Here is a 21178-nt window from a genome sequence, read left to right as displayed (position 1 = left end):
GTTTCACTTCTGCTAACAGCTGACTGTCACTGGTGTTCTGTATCAGTTGTTATTGGAGTCACTGAACAAATAATGGATTTGTGTATTCTTAGTTTGTGTTACTTTTGATCCCATCATATTTCCAAAAGTTGACTCACTTTTCTATGAAGATAATATCACCCTCAGCATCTAATAATATGTTGTGTTAGGTTAATTTGTTGTAATTTCTATTAAATTCATGTGAAAGAGATATGTGCTTATTTCCACAGGGACACTGTAAATCTACTACAATGAAAATGAAAACAACTAACATTATTTACAATCTCACTATCATGAGTGAAAAAAAAAAAGTTAAAGTTACCTTGTATTCAGCTGTGATGATTAAGATTTTCGTTTTAAATACCACACAGGCGTTTACATAGGCTAATACTTCAAATACTGTAAATCAGTATAAATAATATACTGTAAAATACTAATCAAGTGAACCCGCTTATTGAAATAAACCAATAGACTGCTTTATATTGACATACGTCACGTAGGTAACGGGTTGCGTCACAGTTTCGACTGAATACCTATCATACTCTTCTACTGAAGTAGTCGGTCGGTGCGGAAGGGCGTAGGTTTGTTGTTCGTCGAAAGTATATATTTCAAACCGAGTGGGCCAACAATTACTGAATTGCGCTTTGATTGCTGGAATAATCGTACGTTTTTTAAATTACCGAAATCGGACACATCGCTGGCTTTTAAAACAAAGGCTTCAGGTGTTGGGGCCGACATGTTTGTCAGCGGCTTGGTTTCGGTGTTTCTATTCTTTCATGCAACAGGTGAGTGCTCCTTCTGTCGATCTAAAGTCCTCATGACTTTAAACTAGCCCTACGTTTCAATTGAGTGTTTATTGTATTAGTAAGATATGCACTTGATTGCTGTATATTTTCTAACTTTCACTTTAGGCCCACAGGTAGGCACAGGTCATAGATCCGTTTACCCAACCCAAAATAAGAAAACAACATAATTAACAGACCTGGGATCAGTAGGGGCTTGCCTTGGCTAAGTCATTGTACACAGTTCTTAAAAACTAGGAAACAATATATCTACAATGATTCACATACATCTGACTAGCTATTAAAAATTAACCTAGTCAGACCGTTACTAGGTAGGCTCCCAAGTGACGCAGCGGTCTAAGGCGCTGCATCTCGGTGCTAGAGGTGTCACTACAGACCTTTGTTTGATTCCAGGCTGTATCACAACTGGCTGTGATTGGGAGTCCCATAGGGCGGTGCAAAATTGGCCCAGGGTCCTCCGGGTTAGTGTTTGGTCCGGGTAGGCCATCATTGTAAATAAGAATTTGTTCTTAACTGACTTGCCTAGTTAAATAAATAGACATTAAAAAATTACTCTGTTGCAGCTGGCTGAGGGGCGTTGTTAGATAGGTTTGGCATAGCACAGAGAATTTCCAACCAAACCTTATTTTGCCAATACTTCCTGACTTGAAAGACAACCAATATCTTCTAAACGTCCATGTCTAGATGCAGGTGGTTCATTTATATTTAGAAAATGCTCTGTTATTAAATGTAGTTTTTTTTTCTTTAGCTCCATGAAGTATTCTGACAATGTGTACGCCATCTTGACTATTTCAAATCTTTGATTTTGCTGGGCACCGGTCCATGGCCCGTGGTGTGATCGGCCAAAAGTGGTGAGAGAAGGAGCGCCCTTCTCGAATCAAACAGTAATCTGCGAGGATCGGTCATGTTGTCAAAAAGAAAACAGGGTGCATCCTCCAGAAACATCTCTTTTCCTTTAAAAAAAAGTGTTTTCGGTAAGTATTCAGACCTCGACTTTTTCCACATTTTGTTACGTTACAGCCTTATTCTAAAACGGATTCAATGAAACAATTTCCCTCGCAATCTACACACGATACCATATAATCAAAAAGCGAAACATGTTTTTAGATTTTTTTTTGCAAATGTATTAAAAACAAAGAATATACCTCATTTACATAATTATTTAGAACCTTTCCTATGAGACATGAAATTAAGCTCAGGTGCATCCTGTTTCGATTGATCATCCTTGAGATGTTTCTACAACTTGATTGGAGTCCACCTGTGGTAAATTCTATTGATTGTACATGATTTGAAAACGCACACACCTGTCTATATAAGGTCCTACAATTGACAGAGCATGTCAGAGCAAAAACCAAGCCATGAGGTCAAAGGAATTGTCCGTAGAGCTCCGAGATGGGATTGTGTCCAGGCACAGATCTGGTGAAGGGTACCAAGGCATTTATGCAGCATTGAAGGTCCCCAAGAACACAGTGGCTTCCATCATTCTTAAATGGAAGAAGTGAAAACTCTTCCTAGAGCTGGCTGCCTGGCCAAACTGAGAAATCGGGGGAGAAGGGCCTTGCTCAGGGAGGTGACCAAGACCCCGATGGTCACTCTGACAGAGCTCTAGAGTCCATCTGTGGAGATGGGAGAACATGCCAGAAGGACAACCAATTCTGAAGCACTCCACCAATCAGGCCTTTATGGTAGTGGCCAGATGAGAGCCACTCCTCAGTAAAAGGCACATAACAGCCCGCTTGGAGTTTTCCAAAAGATACTGAGTAAAAGGTCTGAATACTTATGTAAATGTGATATTTCAGTTTTTTTATTGTTTGAGGGGGGGGGGGGGACTTTCAATTTTTGAATAAGGCTGTAACTTAATTTTTTTGTTGTTGAAAAAGTCAAGGGGTCTGAATACTTTCTGAAGGCACTGTATGTCTGAATTGTCAAGCTAGTTTTCACTGGGAAGGCAGATGAAGTGTTTATCAAAAGCAATCCCTTTTTCATGTGAAAACACAGTATCCTACTCATTCCTCCTCATGTTCTATTATTTCCCTTTTGTTTTGCACCAACTTTACCGTGGGATTTGAACGGGGCACCTGACTCACGCCTGGGAGGCAGCCCGGTTCCAAAACGAATGCAATCAACTTTCACCCCGTGCAAAACACACTTAGATTATTTGAATCCCCTCATTGATTGAGACAGGTGGGTGTCCACCCCAAAGTGCTGCATGTCATGACCCTAACCTGTCTCAATCAATGAGAGAAGATCTGAAATGGACAAGATGGCGGCGTACACATTGGATTACATCAGGGAGCAAAACGTTTTAGTTTAATAACTGAGCATTTTCTAAGTTCAAACGAACCCCCTGCAACTAGACATGGACATTTTAGAAGACATTGGTTGTCTTCCAAGTCGGGAATTGAGGAAGTATCGACTAGTTAAGGTTGGTCACAAATTCTCTGTGCTACGCCAAACAGTACTCGGGGATGAAAGTAGATTTCATTTCTTCCAGGTACAGGGACCTGCACATGCTTTTTTAAATACTTTTTTGGGGGCCTAAGCATAGAATTACATATAGAATCCCTAATAATTTAATGTGATCTCTGTGGGCCTAATAATACAGATGTCATCTAACTTTTAAAATGTATGTGCCAATCTTTTTAGTATTTTTTTATGTGGCATAAACACAACCAGTCATGATGTTGTCATCTGATTGTAAAACAATTACTTCAAAAGGCTCATGTAGGCTAACTGTGCACATTACTCCGGGACAGCAGAAAGATTTTATTGACAGGGTGTGGGGGGAACAAATTATTTTCAGCCTCGTTTAGATTTTTTTTCTGCTTATACTTTGACATTTGGTAGGCTTTGTTCGTCAACTTGTCTATAATTAGATGCATGCAGCGTCTCTTCTGTCATTACTTGATGCTCTTCTAGAATACTAAGTAAAGCCTTGCTCACCAGAATGTCATAAACCAATAGAATGATCAATGCAGGGCCTCCCGAGTGGCGCAGTGGTCTAAGGCAGTGCTAGCTGCGCCGCTAGAGATTCTCGGTTGGAGTCCAGGCTCTGTCGCAGCCGGCCACGACTGGGAGACTCATGGGGCGGCGCACAATTGGGGCGGCGCACAATTGGCCCAGCGTCGCCCGGGTTAGTGGAGGGTTTGGCCGGCAGGGATGTCCTTGTCCCATCGCACACTAGCGACTCCTGTGGCGGGCCGGGCGCAGTGCACGCTGACACTGTCGCCGGGTGCACGGTGTTTCCTCTTACGCATTGACACGGCTGGCTTCCGGATTAAGTGGGCATTGTGTCAAGAAGCAGTGTGGCCTGGTTGTGTTTCGGAGGACACACGGCTCTCGACCTTTGCCTCTCCCGAGTCCGTACTGGAGTTGCAGAGATGAGAAGACTAACTACCAATTGGATACCAGGAAATTGGAGAGAAAATGGGTTAAAAAAAAAAAAAAAAAAAGTGATCAATGCGTCTGCAGTCTAGTTGACATAATTACTCCTCTCACAGAGCTAGGATGTTTAGGGACCGGTTTCAAGGAAATTAAAAGCTGTGAAATGATCCAACATGTTTTGAATCTGTAGAGTAAATTATGTGTTTTTGTAAATCACAACTAGGCCTACATTGATTGCTTTTAATTTGGGAAAAGATCTGACTTCCATTGTATTTGCTTTGTGAAGTCTTGTTTGCTATTCATTGCGGTCGAACATAAAAGGATATAAAGATTAATCTGAGACCTGAAAAAACGAAGTGAATTTCAGTCATCTCCTCTCAGTTGTACATCTTTTCTGTGGTTAAAAATGAAATACGGTCAGCTTTTGTCACTGAAAGAAATTGCACGTCTGTGCTACACGACACAGTCCTTAAGTGCGCATCCTTATTCTCAAAAGCTGCTGAAAGAAATGAATCATATTTCATGTTCCAGTGACAAAATGACCGTTTGGATCTGTCATTTTACTGCGAGGACTACTTAATTCTGCAGCAGTTAATATTACAATAGGCTACATGTGAGGCGCACAGTCAATGTCCCGACTTCAGTTAGTATTCCAACTATTAGGCTACTCCACTCTAAAATAATTCCATCATCCATACAGTGCCATTTGATAAATGCAAAGAGACATCACTTACAAGACGTCAGTGTTATGACCGACATTCGTGATTGTCATTCCTTAGGCCGATGCGTCTTGTAACCTCAATTTATGCCTACGCTGCTGTGCGTCTCGGCCACTCATCTCTGCCACATTTCAGTGTAATCATTGAATAAAGACCACATTTTGGAGCGTATTTTACACGTTGAAGTCTATTAGCACATTTTTGATGTGACTGACATGCGGTAATGATAAATAGTGTAATGGCTTATTTTCTATGAATCTTAATTATTGTGAAAAGCTCATGTTTTACCGGTACGGTGTACCCCCACTTTCTTTTGCCAGTACTCCGGACCACACAGACTAACTCACCTCTGACAGTACCTAACCTTTAGCGGCTAATGGAGCAGCACATTAGCCCGTTACAATCTGCTATCTAACATCTGTTTTTTTGTTGTTTTTTTTAGATGTCCCTTTTATGTTCTTAATAATATAACGTTTCACTTATATGCTTGCTAAACCATAGCCCAGAACTGAATCTTACTATAGACCACAGAGTCTATAAGGTTCAGCTTTGGGTTAACTAAACCGTAAGGCAATGAATGGATATTTAACTTTTTCAGACTGTCTGAAATGACCAGGGGTGCAGGGGCGAAAATCTGATATCAACCTTGGAGGGGACAATTACATGAAATTTTCTCAGGAGCAATTCCTGAGGGGGACACCAAAAGTAGTGCTGTAACACATAGACTATGTTGTAATATGTTAAATGTATATTGAGGGACCATAATCACTACTACTGGATAATTGTTAGGTACAGTAGTTAACTGAAGGGTTGTCCCAACTTGTTTAAATCATTATAATACTACTAATAATAATAGATATAGCAATGTTCCTTATCAGTGCAGTGTTCCTCTCTCTTGAAACTTTTGCAAGAGTTTGCGGTTCTATAAATTGTGGGTGTGGCTGATATGGTTTTGTGTCATCACTGAGGTAACTGGACGATGCTGTGCCACTGTCCCCTATACTGGTGCTGCTGGCAACAAGGGTGACACCTGGTCCTGCCGTGGCTGTGACACTGTCCTCTGAAGTCTCTCTCCTTGGCTCTTTCCCTTTCACCACCCTCACTGACTCACAGTCTGTCTCCTAGAAAAGAAATAAGGTGTTTGCTGTACTCCTAACTACCGGTACCCAAAACTACACAATTAATCACAACAGCAATACCATTGCCGTAAACAAATCTTAGTTTAGTCACCAGTTTGAGTTGAGTGGGGGTATTCATGGCATTTTCCAATTATGTCCCTATTTTACAAATCAAAAAAATTGAGAACCTTTCAACCATTCATACCTCCCGGGTGGCGCAGTGGTCTAGGGCACTGCATCGCAGTGCTAGCTGCGCCACCAGAGTCTCTGGGTTCGCGCCCAGGCTGGGCTGGGTTCGCGCCCAGGCTGGGCTGGGTTCGCGCCCAGGCTCTGTCGCACCCGGCCGCAACCGGGAGGTCCGTGGGGCGACGCACAATTGGCATAGCGTCGTCCGGGTTAGGGAGGGTTTGGCCGGTAGGGATATCCTTGTATGTATTAGGGATATCCTCAGTATGTAATATGTAAAAAATGTAAAATGTAATAAAATGTATGCACTCTACTGTAAGTCGCTCTGGATAAGAGCGTCTGCTAAATGACTAAAATGTAAAATGTAAAATAATGTTGCCAAACAAAGACTCAACAAACTTACCTGAGACTCCCTGTCTCTGCCAGTCTGTCCCTGCATATCTGTCCCCAGCTCTGCTGTCTGTGTGCCATCTGTTGCCTGCTCTGCCTAATGACATCATTGTGAAATATTTCCATTAGCATTTCACTTATTTCTTATGAAAATTTTATCAACTGGTCTTTGAGATATTAGGCTACTAGAGTTCTTACTTTGCGTTTTGGTGTACTGAAAAATACTCTGATGTCCGTCTTTTTACTTTTTTCTGACATTTTTCTACCTGGCTGGCTGGCTGACCGGTCTAGCTGCACACACACATTTACACAACACATGCTGCAACGTTTTGAAATTTTAACATAGTTTGTTTCATATTGGCAGGCTTCCAACAATAGCTGAATTTGCAAAGCTAGCGAGCACCAATTCCGTTTCTGTGGTGTTTGCTATAATCTTTGCTACCTGGTTAAAGGTGAAAAAAATAAAAAATTCACTAGCGACAATTTAGCTTTTGCAACGAGACCATTAAATATATTTAAGACAATGGTATAAGAGAGTGTAGTTCTGTTCAGTTTGGACTTCAGTTTATCGCTAAACCTTATCACAGGGACTTTGAAGCACTACAGCTGCAAGCTAATCTTGGAATAAACTGACGATAGCAAATATTCCATCTTTGACGACGCCACATAAATGGAATAGGTACTAGCTAGCTTGATAGTTAATGTTTGCTTTAGTTTGCGCGCTAGCTCTGCAAATTCAGCTAGTGTGTGAACCCTGCAACATGAAAAAAATATATACATTGCTAAAGCGCGATTGACTGGATTACCTCACGTCAGTTACATACATTGAGTGCCTTTCGGACAGTAGATACGAGCCCTCTATTACCTTGCCAGCTAAAGAACTGGCAGTGGATCAAACCATTGTGAGGCAAAGGGCGGGGGGGGGTCGCAATCTTGTGAAATGTAAAAACGCGCTATTAAGTGTCTATAATCAGCACAAGTGCTTTCATTGCGTATTATTAATATTATTGAAATTACATAGTTATGTTTACAGTGATATATTGGGGGGGACAAATCATATTTTCCCCAGGATGGGGGGGTTGTGTCCCCCCCCGTCCCCCCTGGGATTTCCGCCTATGCAGGGGTGTATTCATTATGTCTTGCAACCAAATAGAAGCAAACTAAACAAAATGGAGAGGGGCCTACCTGAATTTGTCCAATGTAATCTTGCTGCCGGTGCTTTCCGCTAGCTGTTGTAAACGCTGTATGGAATTTTCATTGCACCATTACAATGTGTCGCTAACTTGAAAGCAGAGTTGACAGGGAACAATATACTTTTCAAACGCGTACTATTTCCAGAGTGGGCTCTGGTACTTTTAATGATATTACCCATTTTGTACATAGAAATTGACATTATAGGTCATTAACCAATCACAGTCCTCCTTTAGGATTGCACATACAGCAAATCACCAGCAATGGGAGTTTGCTTTGAATCCATTTACCATTCATTCTGTTGGTGGTGCTCCTGATATTGATTAACACTTCAGAATTAGCAGAGAGCCCATTCTGGAAATGTTATGTACTTATATTGTTTGGACGAGTATATGTCTTAAAATGAACAAAATCAAAAAGGACACTTTTTTTGAGATTCATATTAATATTTTTATAAATTCATGTCAGTATTTGTATTTCAGAATCTATGCGTACTCCATATGTTAGAGCACACTATAAGGAATATAATGACACCAATATGTTGTCTGTATCATGTATGGTTCAGTTCATCAAGTCTTACAGTAGGCAGGTATAGGTTTAAAAATGGCCACTTTCAACATAATTGTGATACAAATGTAAAAAGCACGTCAAACAGCCTTACTCCCAATTTAAGTCTCTAGGTGAAAATTGTTCTGGCAATCTGAGATGCCAAAAAATATTTTCTTCCTCCGCTGGTGTGGAATCGCCATTTATCTTTCTAAATATTCTCTGGTGTTTGGAGTACCATCTGTCACTGGACACGGTCATTTATAAGAGACAAGTTTCTTCCGAATCGAGAACAAAACTTATCAGCAAGAAAAGTTTTGTTTAAAAAAATAATAATAATTGCTGTCCGGGTTTTCCACTAGCGACGGTGTAACGGCTGTATGGGAGCATTTACATCTGTTAGAATGTGTAGCTACTTTCAAGCTGTAGTCCGCTGTGAGTCAAGTCGGCCTAGTGATATGGGCCTTTAACAAGACACTTTTATGAACCACACCACACTGAACAGCCTTTCACAAGGGCAGCCTTTGTGCTGTACAAAAACCCCTTGATTATCATCTTAGTTTCAAGAGTTGAGCTAAACATATGAATGGTGTAGAAGGCCTTCAAACATTCCAAACGTCAACACATGCGCCACTACTTTCCACCTGTTATCTGTGTGGGTATTGTCTCACCTTGGAAGCTTTGCCTTCCCACCCCCGATACTCACGTAACAAGGAAGTCAATCAATGGATTTTCTCTGACTAAACCATTTCTCTAAATGGGCAAACTAAACTCTCGTATCTCTTTGTTGTTCAGTCACGAACTACCCTCAAATAAAAGCTGTTGAGTAAAAGTAAAGACATTTTCTATTAAGGTGACTCAAGGGAAAGTCACCCAGCTAAATAGTACTTGAGTTAAAGTATCTGGTTTTAAATGTACTTAAGTACAGTGGTAGAACAATTACACAATTGTCACACTTTTACTCAAGTGAACAAATGCTATACATCAAATTCTTTGTATTACACAAACCATAAGGAACAATTATTATTTTGGAAAAAAATACAAACAGCCAGGGGCACACTCCAACACTTGGGTATAATTTACAAACGCTGTATTTGTGTTTAGTGAATCCGCCAGATCAGAGGCAGTAGGGACGATACCGTGTTATATTGATAGGTGCGTGAATTGGATTATATTGCTGTCCTGCATGAGCAATCAAAATGTAACGAGTACTTTTGGGTGTCAGTGAAAATGTATGGGAGTAAAAGTTTTCAAAAATAAATAGTAAAATACAGATACTACTAAGTATTTTTATGTAGTTACTTTACACCACTGGCTGGATATATGATATCCTCTAATAGAACACTAGTGTGTAGAAATGAGCTAGGCTGTCCTATCCTGTATGTACCTGATGAAGGAATGTACAGTATTACTACCCGGGTTGTGACTGTTACTAATGTCATGTGCGCCACCTGTCTCTGGTGCTGTTGCTGGGACATACTTTTGGTTGTGAATGGTGGTACTGCTCAGTAGGTTTCTGGCTGGACCATAGACTCTAAATGTCTGGAGTGGACATACTTACAGTCCAGTAAATTCAAATTTAGAAAGATGCTTTTTTTGTCCAAATGTCCATCCAATTTTTATTAATTCAGAAAATAATATAGTGTTCTTGGTTTCCCACTCTGAAAGGGCCCTTCAGACTGTTTTGGCCCAGTTTCACATAAAGGTTTTCTGGCTCAGTACAGAGGAGTGAGTCACATTTACCAAGAATTTGTTTGCAGTCAGGCCACGTGCTATAGGCTTCAGGCCATTGGTTGGCTGAGCACCAGACATGCTCTTAGGGCGATAGGGGCGGGTCATTAAAAGGTTCTTCCTTAAGTTCAGCAGAAACTAAACCAGTCATCTCTGCAGGTGTGTGTTTCTGTTGTGTTAGCGGCGGTCAGACTGGAGCACCTGGTGTTTTTGAATTCCAATGATGCAGTGTCATCTCCTTCATTTCCCTGACTGCTCGCTTTACTTTTCTCTCCCTTTCCCCAGGTGTAGAGGCCTTCAGAGTTACAACCAAAAATGCTAATGTGAGGGCTAAAGAGAATGAGGGTAAGTCCTGGAGAATGGAAATTAACTCTAAATGGGCAGTTTCTAAAATAAACAAAAGCTTTCACCTGTCATTGTGTGTGTGTTACAAGCAAGGAATAATGTATTTAAAACAACCCATTGTATTTATTATATGCTATTTTGCATATTTATCCCCAAGTATTGTAGTTAAAATGATCAATCTCATGTCTACAGGGGCTGATCTTTCCTGTATTCCCTCGGCTGACTTTGGGGCAGATGCCAGAGTTGAGTGGAAGTTTAGAGACATGACGGGTTCGACGACCTATGTCATTTTCGATGGGAAGCCCACCAGTAAGTGCACAAACTGTTCAGACTTGATTCCAAGGAAATGCATGACATGTGACTTCTTGTATTTGTGTCGTGATTGCTTCTGCATTTTTTTATCTACAATTAGGGCTAGATATACTTACCACATGAGTTACCTGCCATAATAATTACATATTTTATAATCACTGATTTACCTTGCTCTCTTTCAGCGCTTTATGAGGGCCGTGCCACTATGTTTGATGGGGTGCTGAGGTTCAGCAAGGTGACGCGCAAAGATAATGGACAGTATCAATGTGAGGTGTCTAACAAACAGTATGTTGGGGATGTCAAGGTGAATCTCACTGTTTTAGGTAAGGAGAGTCTTATTATCTAACTGTTGCGCAACATATCTATCATTTCCTGTTAATTAACCAATAAGGCCTGAGGGGGTGTGGTGTATGGCCAATATACCACGGCTAAGGGCTGTTCTTACATACGACGCAACGCGGAGTGCCTGGACACAGCCCTTAGCCGTGTTATACTGGCTGTATATCACAAACCGCCGAGGTGCCTTATTACTATTATAAACTAGTTACCAACATAATTAGAGCAGTAAATAAATGTTTTGTCATACCAATGGTAAACGGTCTGATATACCATGGCTTTCAGCCAATTAGCATTCAGGGCTAGAACCGCCCAGTTTATAATTATTATTATTATTATAGAACAGAGCTAGACACTGCTTTTGAAGGATTATTTGTGGGACTGAATTCATCCCAGTGTGAGAAACTGATTGTCTGTAAATGTTATACACATTTGCAATCGGTTGCAGACAGTTTCATGTCGTCATGATGCTATGACCATATTAGTGAATTGATTCGTGATACCACGGCCATAAGATGTAAATATTATTTTATAAAATAAAAGAGAGTACTTTATTAATTGGTGATTGCACCAGCCAATATACATACACAATAGAAACACACAGACCGTAAGAACAGCAACTAGCTGGTTGCCGAGTCACCAAAACAGGTTAGTGCCTCTCTGCTCTCACTCTCTCACTACCTCTCTTACATCCTCCTGCAGTACCTCCATCCGTGCCCATGTGTAGGATCCCTACCTCTGTAACGACGGGGAATCGCGTGCTACTGTTCTGTCATGACGCCGAGGGGTCTCCTTCCCCCACCTACAAGTGGTATAAGGACAAGACCCCTCTTCCCGAGGACCCCAGCCAGTTCCCTGCCTTCAAGAACTACACCTACAAGATCAATCCTCTCAATGGCAACCTGGTCAGTGGTTGCTGAATACACCTCACCTGGATCATATTCATTAGGGCACACTGTAGCAAACCATTTTGCAATGGACAACAAAAACAATATTTTTTACATTTTTGGGGGGGAGCCTAATTAGTACAACCCAGGTGCCAGATGTGTTTGTGTTGTATGGTCAACTCGGCAGGCTAAAGGCGTCATCATGCTTCAGGTCGGCTAGCGCCTAGCCAAAGTCCGCTAGGCGAAACTAACATGTGTGCTCGCATATACTCCCTTAAAAGACCTTTGCTTGAAAAATGTAAAAAAAAGCAGCAATAGTACTTTTTCCATCTCGAGACGCCTCAAAATAGTCCAATTTGAATCTGATAACTCGAGACATCTGTCATTCATTTGGACGTTTTTGGCGAGGGGGGGGGGGCTCTTAGTCGTGTGATTTTACATCTTGCTAATGTTTTTGGTGCAGTAGTGAAGAAATGTGGATTTATTAATTCGTTGAATGACAACAAACACTTAATTGAAGAATCCCTACTGTTGACCAATCACCGACGAAGGGGCGTTGACTTTGGCTTGCCTCGAGAAAAAATGTTGTGCGGACAAACAAAGAAAAAAAACTTGCCGAAGACAAATGTTGTCGTATGCACAAACTGTTATGAACTGTTTTGGCTGGGAAGCATACGAACGCCCTTAACACAACCTTACTGTTTGGCAATTTTACATCTCTCTCTCTCATTCCAGTTGTTCACCTTGTGTTTTATATCAGTGATTTGTAACCATCTCCATATCTCTGCTGCAGGAGTTTCCCTCTGCTTTGGTGATAGATACAGGAGACTACAGCTGTGAAGCTATGAATGATGCCGGCCCTGTTCAACGCTGTCAAGCTGTGAGGATGGAAGTCCGTAAGTGCCCTTTGCTTTCTATGGGGGAAAGCCCATTGCAGACTAGCCTGGGCTAAACCGGGGATAAGAATAAACATTTTACCAAAATTAAAAGCAATATAGAATTGTTCAACAAACTTATTTACTGGGCCATCAACTCGATGTAAAACACTATGGTTTGGTTGAAAGCTTACTGACAAATAAAAACAAATATATATACACTGCTCAAAAAATAAAGGGAACACTTAAACAACACAATGTAACTTCAAGTCAATCACACATGCTTGTTCAATTAACCATAAACAATGAATGAAGATGCGCCTGTGGAACGGTCGTTAAGACACTAACAGCTTACAGACGATAGGCAATTAAGGTCACAGTTATAAAAACTTAGGACACTAAAGACGCCTTTCTACTGACTCTGAAAAACACCAAAAGAAAGATGCCCAGGGTCCCTGCTCATCTGCGTGAATGTGCCTTAGGCATGCTGCAAAGAGGCATGAGGACTGCAGATGTAGGCAGGGCAATAAATTGCAATGTCCGTACAATGAGACGTCTAAGACAGAGCTACAGGGAGACCGGACGGACAGTTGATCGTCCTCGCAGTGGCAGACCACGTGTAACTGCCACCAATCATACTGCTCGTTCTGTGCGTGATTTCCTGAAAGACAGAAATGTCAGTGTTCTGCCATGGCCAGCGAAGAGCCCGGATCTCATGTCTGGGACCTGTTGGATCGGAAGGTGAGGGCTAGGGCCACCCCCCCCCCCCCCAGAAATGTCCGGGAACTTGCAGGTGCCTTGGTGGACGAGTGGGGTAACATCTCACAGCAAGAACTGGCAAATCTGGTGCAGTCTATGAGGAGGAGATGCACTGCAGTACTTATTGCAGCTGGTGGCCACACCAGATACTGACAGTTACTTTTGATTCTGACCCCACCCCCCTTTGTTAGACACATTATTCAATTTCTGTCACATGTCTGTGGAACTTGTTCAGTTTATTTCAGTTGTTGAGTCTTATGTTCATACAAATATTTACACTTGTTAAGTTTGCTGAAAATAAACGCAGTTGACAGTGAGAGGATGTTTATTTAGAGTTGGCGATCTAGCTAATGCGTTTTGAGTTTCCACTTACTCGGGTGGTGAATTAGCCACAAATAACTTAGCCTATGATATTACAGCACATAAAAATGCAGGAAAATTCATCTCAATTGAAGAAAAAATATGAATTCTGGAGCCCTATTTTAACAGTCAAATATAAAATGCATGACAATCACTGGGTTAGGTTGCACATTCAAATATGAAAAAAGATAACTTATTCCTTGAATACCATTTCAGTAGTCTATTACAGGTTTTAATGAAGAACTCTGTATGACTTGATATGAGGATGATGATGATGATGATGATAAATGTCATTTAGCAGATGCTTTTATTCAAAGTGACTTAGTAATGCGTGCTACATTTTATGAATGCATGGTCCCGGGAATTGATCCCACTATCCTTGCATTACAAGAGCCATGCCCCGACAATTTTTTGGGGGTGCGACCAAATCATGGGCTGGTGGACCTCGTGCCACTAAGTTTTTCAGTTTGTGCCACATGCCCATAATTTAGTCGCACCAAAACAAAATTGCGGCGTCGTGCAATTTGAAAAAATTTGTAGCTCATCTGATCGAGCATGGCACTTTCAGTGCCAGGACAGTGGGTTCTATTCCCGGGACTGCCAGGACAGTGGGTTCTATTCCCGGGACTGCCAGGACAGTGGGTTCTATTCCCGGGACTGCCAGGACAGTGGGTTCTATTCCCGGGACTGCCAGGACAGTGGGTTCTATTCCCGGGACTGCCAGGACAGTGGGGGGAATGTTAGTATGGAGCCATGCTGTTGCAGCAGATTCACATGTGACCTGTAAACCTCAAATGTTCCCATGCTGGTTGGGCTGGTAGTGATGTTGCCAAACAACCTTTTGAAATCATAAACAGTGCTAGTAGGTGCTTGGCTATTTACCATCAGATTTTTTTTCCTAGTCTATCTCATGCAGTTGATCAGTCACTCACACTGTTTTCATCAATCAAATCCATCAATTGTATTTCTATAGCCTTATTTACATCAGCGATGTTCAAAGTGCTTTTCCACTCATCTGGTCTAGATGTATTGTTTGCTTTGTTCTTTATTGCATACAGAACTCACACGTTGCTTTTCCACACCGGGACCACGGTGTTCAACGGAACACTGAGATTTTGAAACTATTTCACTCTATCCCATTTTGACTTTGTCGTTTAGGAGTGCGAGCCAGTGTAACACGTCTCATTTCCCTCCCGCGTTCTCTAATGCTCTCTCTCTCTCTCTAGGCAACATCAACACTGGTGGTATTGTTGCCGGGGTGTTCGTGGCTCTCCTGGCCCTGGCCCTGCTGTGCTTCGGTCTGTGGTACGCCCACCGCAAAGGATACATGCCCAGTGAGTTTATATCCCCTATTCACCCTCAGGACTCCTCGTCCTGTATTAAGAAAGTGTTTAGTAGGAATGCTGATCTAGAATCCAATTGGCCTTTTAGATGATAATGAATTAGATCAAGCTGATCCTAACTGTTATAGGCCTATTTCTATGTTGCCCTGTTTATCAAAAGTGTTGGAAAAACGTGCAAATAATCAACTGACTGGCTTTCTTGATGTCTATAGTATTCTCTCTGGTATGCAATCTGGTTTCCGATCAGGTTATGGATGTGTCACTGCAACCTTATAGGTCCTCAATGATGTCACCATTGCCCTTGATTCTAGGCAATACTGTGCTGCTATTTTTGTTGACTTTGCCAAAGCTTTTGATACGGTAGACCATTCCATTCCTGTGGGTCGGCTAAAGGGTATTGGTGTCTCTCTCTGAGGGGTCTTTGGCCTGGTTTGCTAAATACCTCTCTCAAAGAGCGTCTGACTTTATACACTGCAATCTGCTGTCTCAGCCACTGCTTGTCACCAAGGGAGTACCCCAAGGCTCAATTCTAGGCCCCACGCTCTTCTCAATTTACATCAACAACTTAGTTCAGGCAGTAGAAAGCGCTCTCATCCATTTATATGCAGATTACAGAGACATAATTTATAGATCGGCAGGTAAGGGTGCTCTCGAGCGGCTAGACGTTCTTTACCATTCGGCCATCAGATTTGCCACCAATGCTCCTTATAGGACACATCACTGCACTCTATACTCCGGTCATCTCTGTATACTCGTCGCAAGACCCACTGGTTGATGCCTATTTATGAAACCCTCTTAGGCTTCTCTCCCCCCTATTTGAGATATCTACTGCAGCCCTACTGAGCTGCAACAAACACTCAAACTGGATAGTTTTATCTCAATCTCTTCATTTCAAACCCTCACTCATGTTCACTCTTACTGACAGTTGTAGCTGCTTTGTGTGATGTATTGTTGTCTCTAACTTCTTGACCTTTGTGCTGTTGACTGTGTCCAACAGTGTTTGTACCATCTTTTGTGCTGCTACCATGTTGTTATGTTGTGTTACTACCATGCTGTGCTGTCATGTGTTGCTGCCTTGCTATGTTGTTGTCTTAGGTCTCTCTTTTATGTAGTATTGTCTCGTTGTGATGTGTGTTTTGTCTTAAATTTATTTATTTTTTTAATCCCCCGTCCCCGCAGGAGGCCTTTTGGTAGGCCGTCATTGTAAATAAGAATGTGTTCTTAACTGACTTGCCTAGTTAAATAAAAAATATAACATGGACAGAGGGAACCTGATCCTTGATCTATACTCCTACTTTAAGACACTATAAAGACAGGGCCAGATCAGTGACTGATAACTTGCTGTTCATAATGTCTATAACCTTCAAATGCATATTCTAATCACCATACAAATGTCACATTTTACTCACTATTTATACATTTTTTTTTCATTTTGCCCTTACAGAAAAGAGTGAAAGGTAACTGATTACTTTGTCTACTCCGCCCTGTATGTTCTTGTTAATGCATGACTTGGCAGATTAGTTTTACAGAGTTGAGGGCTTACAGTAGTTTGGAGGTTTGTGTGATATGTACAGTTTACATTATTGTTTTGTGATAACATTTCCTTGCACGTCTTACAAACAGTTGATAATACATCAGTATGATACACTATAAAGTAGTTGATAGATATACAGATGTTTCTGTTGGCTCATGTGTTGTTTCTCTCACAGAAAACCCTCAGTGGGCTACCAGCCAACATCGGAGTCCGGCGAGGACGAAGATGTAAGTTTCATCTGTTTTTTTCCCCCACTTATTACAAGTTTTGTTTTTTTAGCCTTTCATTTCCGGAGTATTTCTTCCATCTCCCTCTTAAGTTTGTATAGTTTTTGCAAACAGAAAATATGATTGAAAAGAACAGACAATAGTATTTGTCTATTTAGGGGGAATTCTCAGCTGCTGAAAATCATTTGTATATGCTTAGTTCTCCTCTCTGTTTGCTCTCATAGGGAAATTACATTTTTGATAAACGAAACCTTTTGCATCCCTAGATCATTATTGTGATCGTAGTGTATTATATGGTTTGGTTGTCAGGGAAAGGATTTTGACTGAGTTCCCTTTCCTGTAATGTGTAATATTTGGCATTTAGCAGATTATTTTATCCAAAGCGACTTAGTCATGCGTGCAGATATTTTACTTATGGGTGGTTTTCGTGAATGGAACCCATTATCCTGGCGTTGCAAGCTCCACGATCTATCAACTGATTTACGGAGGACCACATGCAGTACCATCTCTAAAGAGTTAATGGTTGCTGTCCTTTTTCATCTTTTGTATTTCAGCGAAAAGGTGTAGCCTCGTTTCGTAACCGCAATCTTCTGTGTCTGTTTCAGGGGGAATTCAGGCAGAAGTCTTCGTTCGTGGTATAGCCAGGGCGTGCAACACATGTTCCGGATATACCCGGGAGTCTACCGCAACTAGTGAATATGTGTGCGTCCCAATAACAACTCCCCTTTCTCCTGAAGTGTGCTGTCGTTCACTTCTTCCCACAAATCTCAAAGCATTGGGTTGTTGGAGTTATGGGTTAGTGGGTGTTTCCACCGTATTTCTTATACCAGTCATTGTCTTTCAAAATCAGTGACGGGAAGTGAACAAGTGCACACTTTGGCGGTAGAAGAGATAATTGGGACATAGCCTATATATGACAATACCACTGCCCCTTTTACCTGCTCACTGTGGATAGGTGTGAATTGGTGTTTTATAATTTTTTTATTCCATATGTTTATAATTAAAGAAAATGAATTTTGGAATATTTCTCTAACTGGCAGTTACCTACATCTGTACTATTTTGTGGTGACTGTGTGTATAGATTTGAAAAAATACTTCCGTTTACACTTCATATTTCTCAAGTGCCTCCGTTCTGTGAAAGAAATCTCACATTCAAGGAAATGTAAGGAGGGACAAAAACTGTAAATTCATTCATGAAATCTTAAAGAACACTGGCCATTCATTTTCTAATCCTATTACTACATGCCTAGCTTTCTTTTATGGCTTTTCCCAAATTGCACACTATTCCCTATAGAGTGCGCGACTTTGGACCAGGGCTCATACAGTAGGGCTTTGGCCAAAAGTAGTGCATTGTGAAGGGTATTTGGTGCAGTTTTGGTACACATACCTTGTGTCTTATGTCTACTCTAAATCCATGCTTTCAGTGAGTTGTAATGTGGAAATGTTTTGTTTACGATAGATACAGACATTTGTTTGGCATTGTGTTTGTATTAGAATCAAACTCCATTGTATTGTTGTTTTGCATTTGCTTGTTGCGATGTTGCTGGTCCCAGATCTGTCTGTGCTGTCATGACAACTCATGAGGAGTTGTCTAGACACCAGAAACAGACTGTCAACCAGGCTTGTTGAGCTGTACATGGTCTCTTTCTTTGTAAGTTTGATCAGGTTGAGCATTCCAAAGAAATGATATTGTGCTCACAGCAAAATCATACAAGGTGATGAATTCGAATCAGGTTTAAGCGATATAGAGTATCAGTCAAACGTTTGGACACCTACTCATTCAAGGGTTTTTATTTTGTTTTTACTATTTTCTACATTGTAGAGTAATAGTGATGACAAACTATGACATAACACATATGGAATCATGTAGTAACCAAAAGTGTTAAACAAATCAAAATATTTTATGTTTGAAGGATCACAAAGTAGCCACCCTTCGCCTTGACGACAGCTTTGCACACTCTTGGCATTCTCTCAACCAGCTTCACCTGGAGTGCTTTTCCAACAGTCTTGAAGGAGTTCCCACATATGCTGAGCACTTGTTGGCTGCTTTTCCTTCACTCTGTGGTCCAACTCATCCCAAACCATCACAATTGGGTTAAAGTCGAGTGATTGTGGAGGCCAGGTCATCTGATGCAGCACTCATCACTCCTTCTTGGTCAAATAGCCCTTACACAGCCTGGAGATGTGTTGGGTCATTGTTCTGTTGAAAAACAAATGATAGTCCCACTAAGCTCAAACCAGATGGGATGGCGTATGGCTGCAGAATGCTGTGGTAGCCATGCTGGTTAAGTGTGCCTTGAATTCTAAATAAATCAAACCGTGTCACCAGCAAAGCACCACCACAACTCCTCCTCCATGCTTCACAGTGGGAAGCACACATGTGGAGATCATTTGTTCACCTACTCTGCTAACCTAATCTCACAAAGACACGGTAGTTGGAACAAAATATCTCAAATTTGGACTCATCAGACCAAAGGACAGATTTCCACCAGTCTAATGTCCATTGCTCATATTTCTTTGCCCAATCAAGTCTCTTCTTCTTATTGGTGTCCTTTTTAGTAGTGGTTTCTTTGCAGCAATTCAACCATGAAGGCCTGCGTCTCCTCTGATGAGATCTGTCTGTTACTTGAACTTTAAAGCATTTATTTGGACTGCAATTTCTGAGGCTGGTAACTCTAACGTATCCTCTGCAGCAGAGGTAACTTTGTGTATTCCTTTCCTGAGGTGGTCCTCATGAGAGCCAGTTTCATCATAGTGCTTGATGCTTTTTGCGACTGCACTTAAAGAAACTTTCTTATTCCGCTTTGACTTACTTTCATGTCTTAAAATAATGATGGACTGTTGTTTCTCTTTGCTTATTTGAGCTGTTCTTGCCATAATATGGACTTGGTCTTAGGGTTATCGTCAAATAGGGCTATCGTCTGTATACCACAACTGATTGGCTCTAACGCATTAAGGAAAGAAATTCCACAGATTAATTTTTAACAAGGCACACCTGTTAAGTGAAAAGCCTTCCAGGTGACCACCTCATGAATCTGGTTGAGAGAGTGCCAATAGTGTGCAAAGCTGCCAAAGGCAAATGGTGGCTACTTTGAAGAATTTGAAATATAACACTTATTTTGTTGCTACATGATTCCATACGTGTAATTTGATAGTTTTATATGTCTTCACTATTCTACAATGTAGAAAATAGTAAAAACAAAAGAAAACCTTATAATGAATAGTTGTCAACTTTTGACTGGTACTGTATATTTTTGAGAATTTTAACATTGAAACGTTACTTAATTTGTAGATTAGCATAATGCTTACATGGAGGACATTGTCTCTGAAGGACTCATTTTGTAATAAAATTGCGCTTTCCATATATTGACTGTGCATAATATTATATAATAACAATGTTATTTGTTGATGTTAACATTGTCATAATACGTTCTTCTTGTAGCATCCATACACACACACACACCAGATGTAGCCAGAGGGTGGCACGCTAAAATCAAGTGTTATTTCGTACTGTTTAGTGTTCTCTATCATTCACAATAACCGGGTTTGTCCTAGTTCTTGATGACTGTAAACAAAGCAGTGCATTGGATTCACTGTTTCCACGTTTTGCAGGGCTAATTAGGAAACATACTATATCCTCTGACCTTTTGCAAATTAAAGAGGTGGCCTTAATATTTTCCACACTAGAACAATTCAAAGATATACCTTTGTTTTGCAACTGTACCTCTTTAAACCATTACAGTCTTAAGAATTCAACATGAGAGAGACTCACTCTGCGCCGCACGGTCAACCAAAGCGTGAATGGATACATTTGATCATACAGGTTACAGAGTGAAGAAATGTCTTACATTGTTGCAAGCGCATCCTGTCTCTCAAAAATATAAATTCATAAGACATTTGTGAAGGAATGAAACGTAGTTACATCAGATAAATAATTTCAGGACAGATATGTTAACATTTTCAGCCAAGAAAACTGCAAGAAGAATGTTAACATCCCAGTCGGCGCATTCGACTCGGGGTGATGTGGCGAGAGAGCAAATGTGTCTTCCGACTAGTGGTTCCCTTCTGCAGCTATGGATAGGATGGACTTTCTCTGCGTTCCACCAGGAAGCTG

The 21178-nt window shown here is 41.1% G+C and overlaps 1 protein-coding gene across 1 annotated transcript; it reads left to right on the top strand.

Moving 5' to 3' along the window:
• Positions 1 to 543: 543 nt before the first annotated feature.
• LOC129862858 (junctional adhesion molecule A-like) lies at positions 544 to 20428 on the top strand. The gene is made up of 10 exons (XM_055934913.1): positions 544 to 803; positions 10372 to 10431; positions 10624 to 10740; positions 10926 to 11066; positions 11782 to 11984; positions 12760 to 12862; positions 15187 to 15294; positions 16748 to 16760; positions 17013 to 17064; positions 17670 to 20428. Exons 1-10 carry the CDS (start codon positions 755 to 757, stop codon positions 17703 to 17705), a joined length of 882 nt encoding a protein of 293 aa, XP_055790888.1. The 5' UTR covers positions 544 to 754; the 3' UTR covers positions 17706 to 20428.
• Positions 20429 to 21178: the final 750 nt, after the last annotated feature.

Source organism: Salvelinus fontinalis, chromosome 9, assembly GCF_029448725.1.
Source record: "Salvelinus fontinalis isolate EN_2023a chromosome 9, ASM2944872v1, whole genome shotgun sequence".
Taxonomy (NCBI): Eukaryota; Metazoa; Chordata; class Actinopteri; order Salmoniformes; family Salmonidae; genus Salvelinus; species Salvelinus fontinalis.
Note: the sequence above shows the minus strand (reverse complement) of the source record. Positions and strands in the feature narration are given on the sequence as shown.

Bases quoted from the DNA above. Each gene is read 5' to 3' on its own strand.
- LOC129862858 (XM_055934913.1), top strand. From the start codon at position 755: ATGTTTGTCAGCGGCTTGGTTTCGGTGTTTCTATTCTTTCATGCAACA. The intron at 11,985-12,759 runs GTCAGTGGTTGC...TCTCTGCTGCAG, and splicing joins ATCCTCTCAATGGCAACCTG to GAGTTTCCCTCTGCTTTGGT. The intron at 12,863-15,186 runs GTAAGTGCCCTT...CTCTCTCTCTAG, and splicing joins AGCTGTGAGGATGGAAGTCC to GCAACATCAACACTGGTGGT.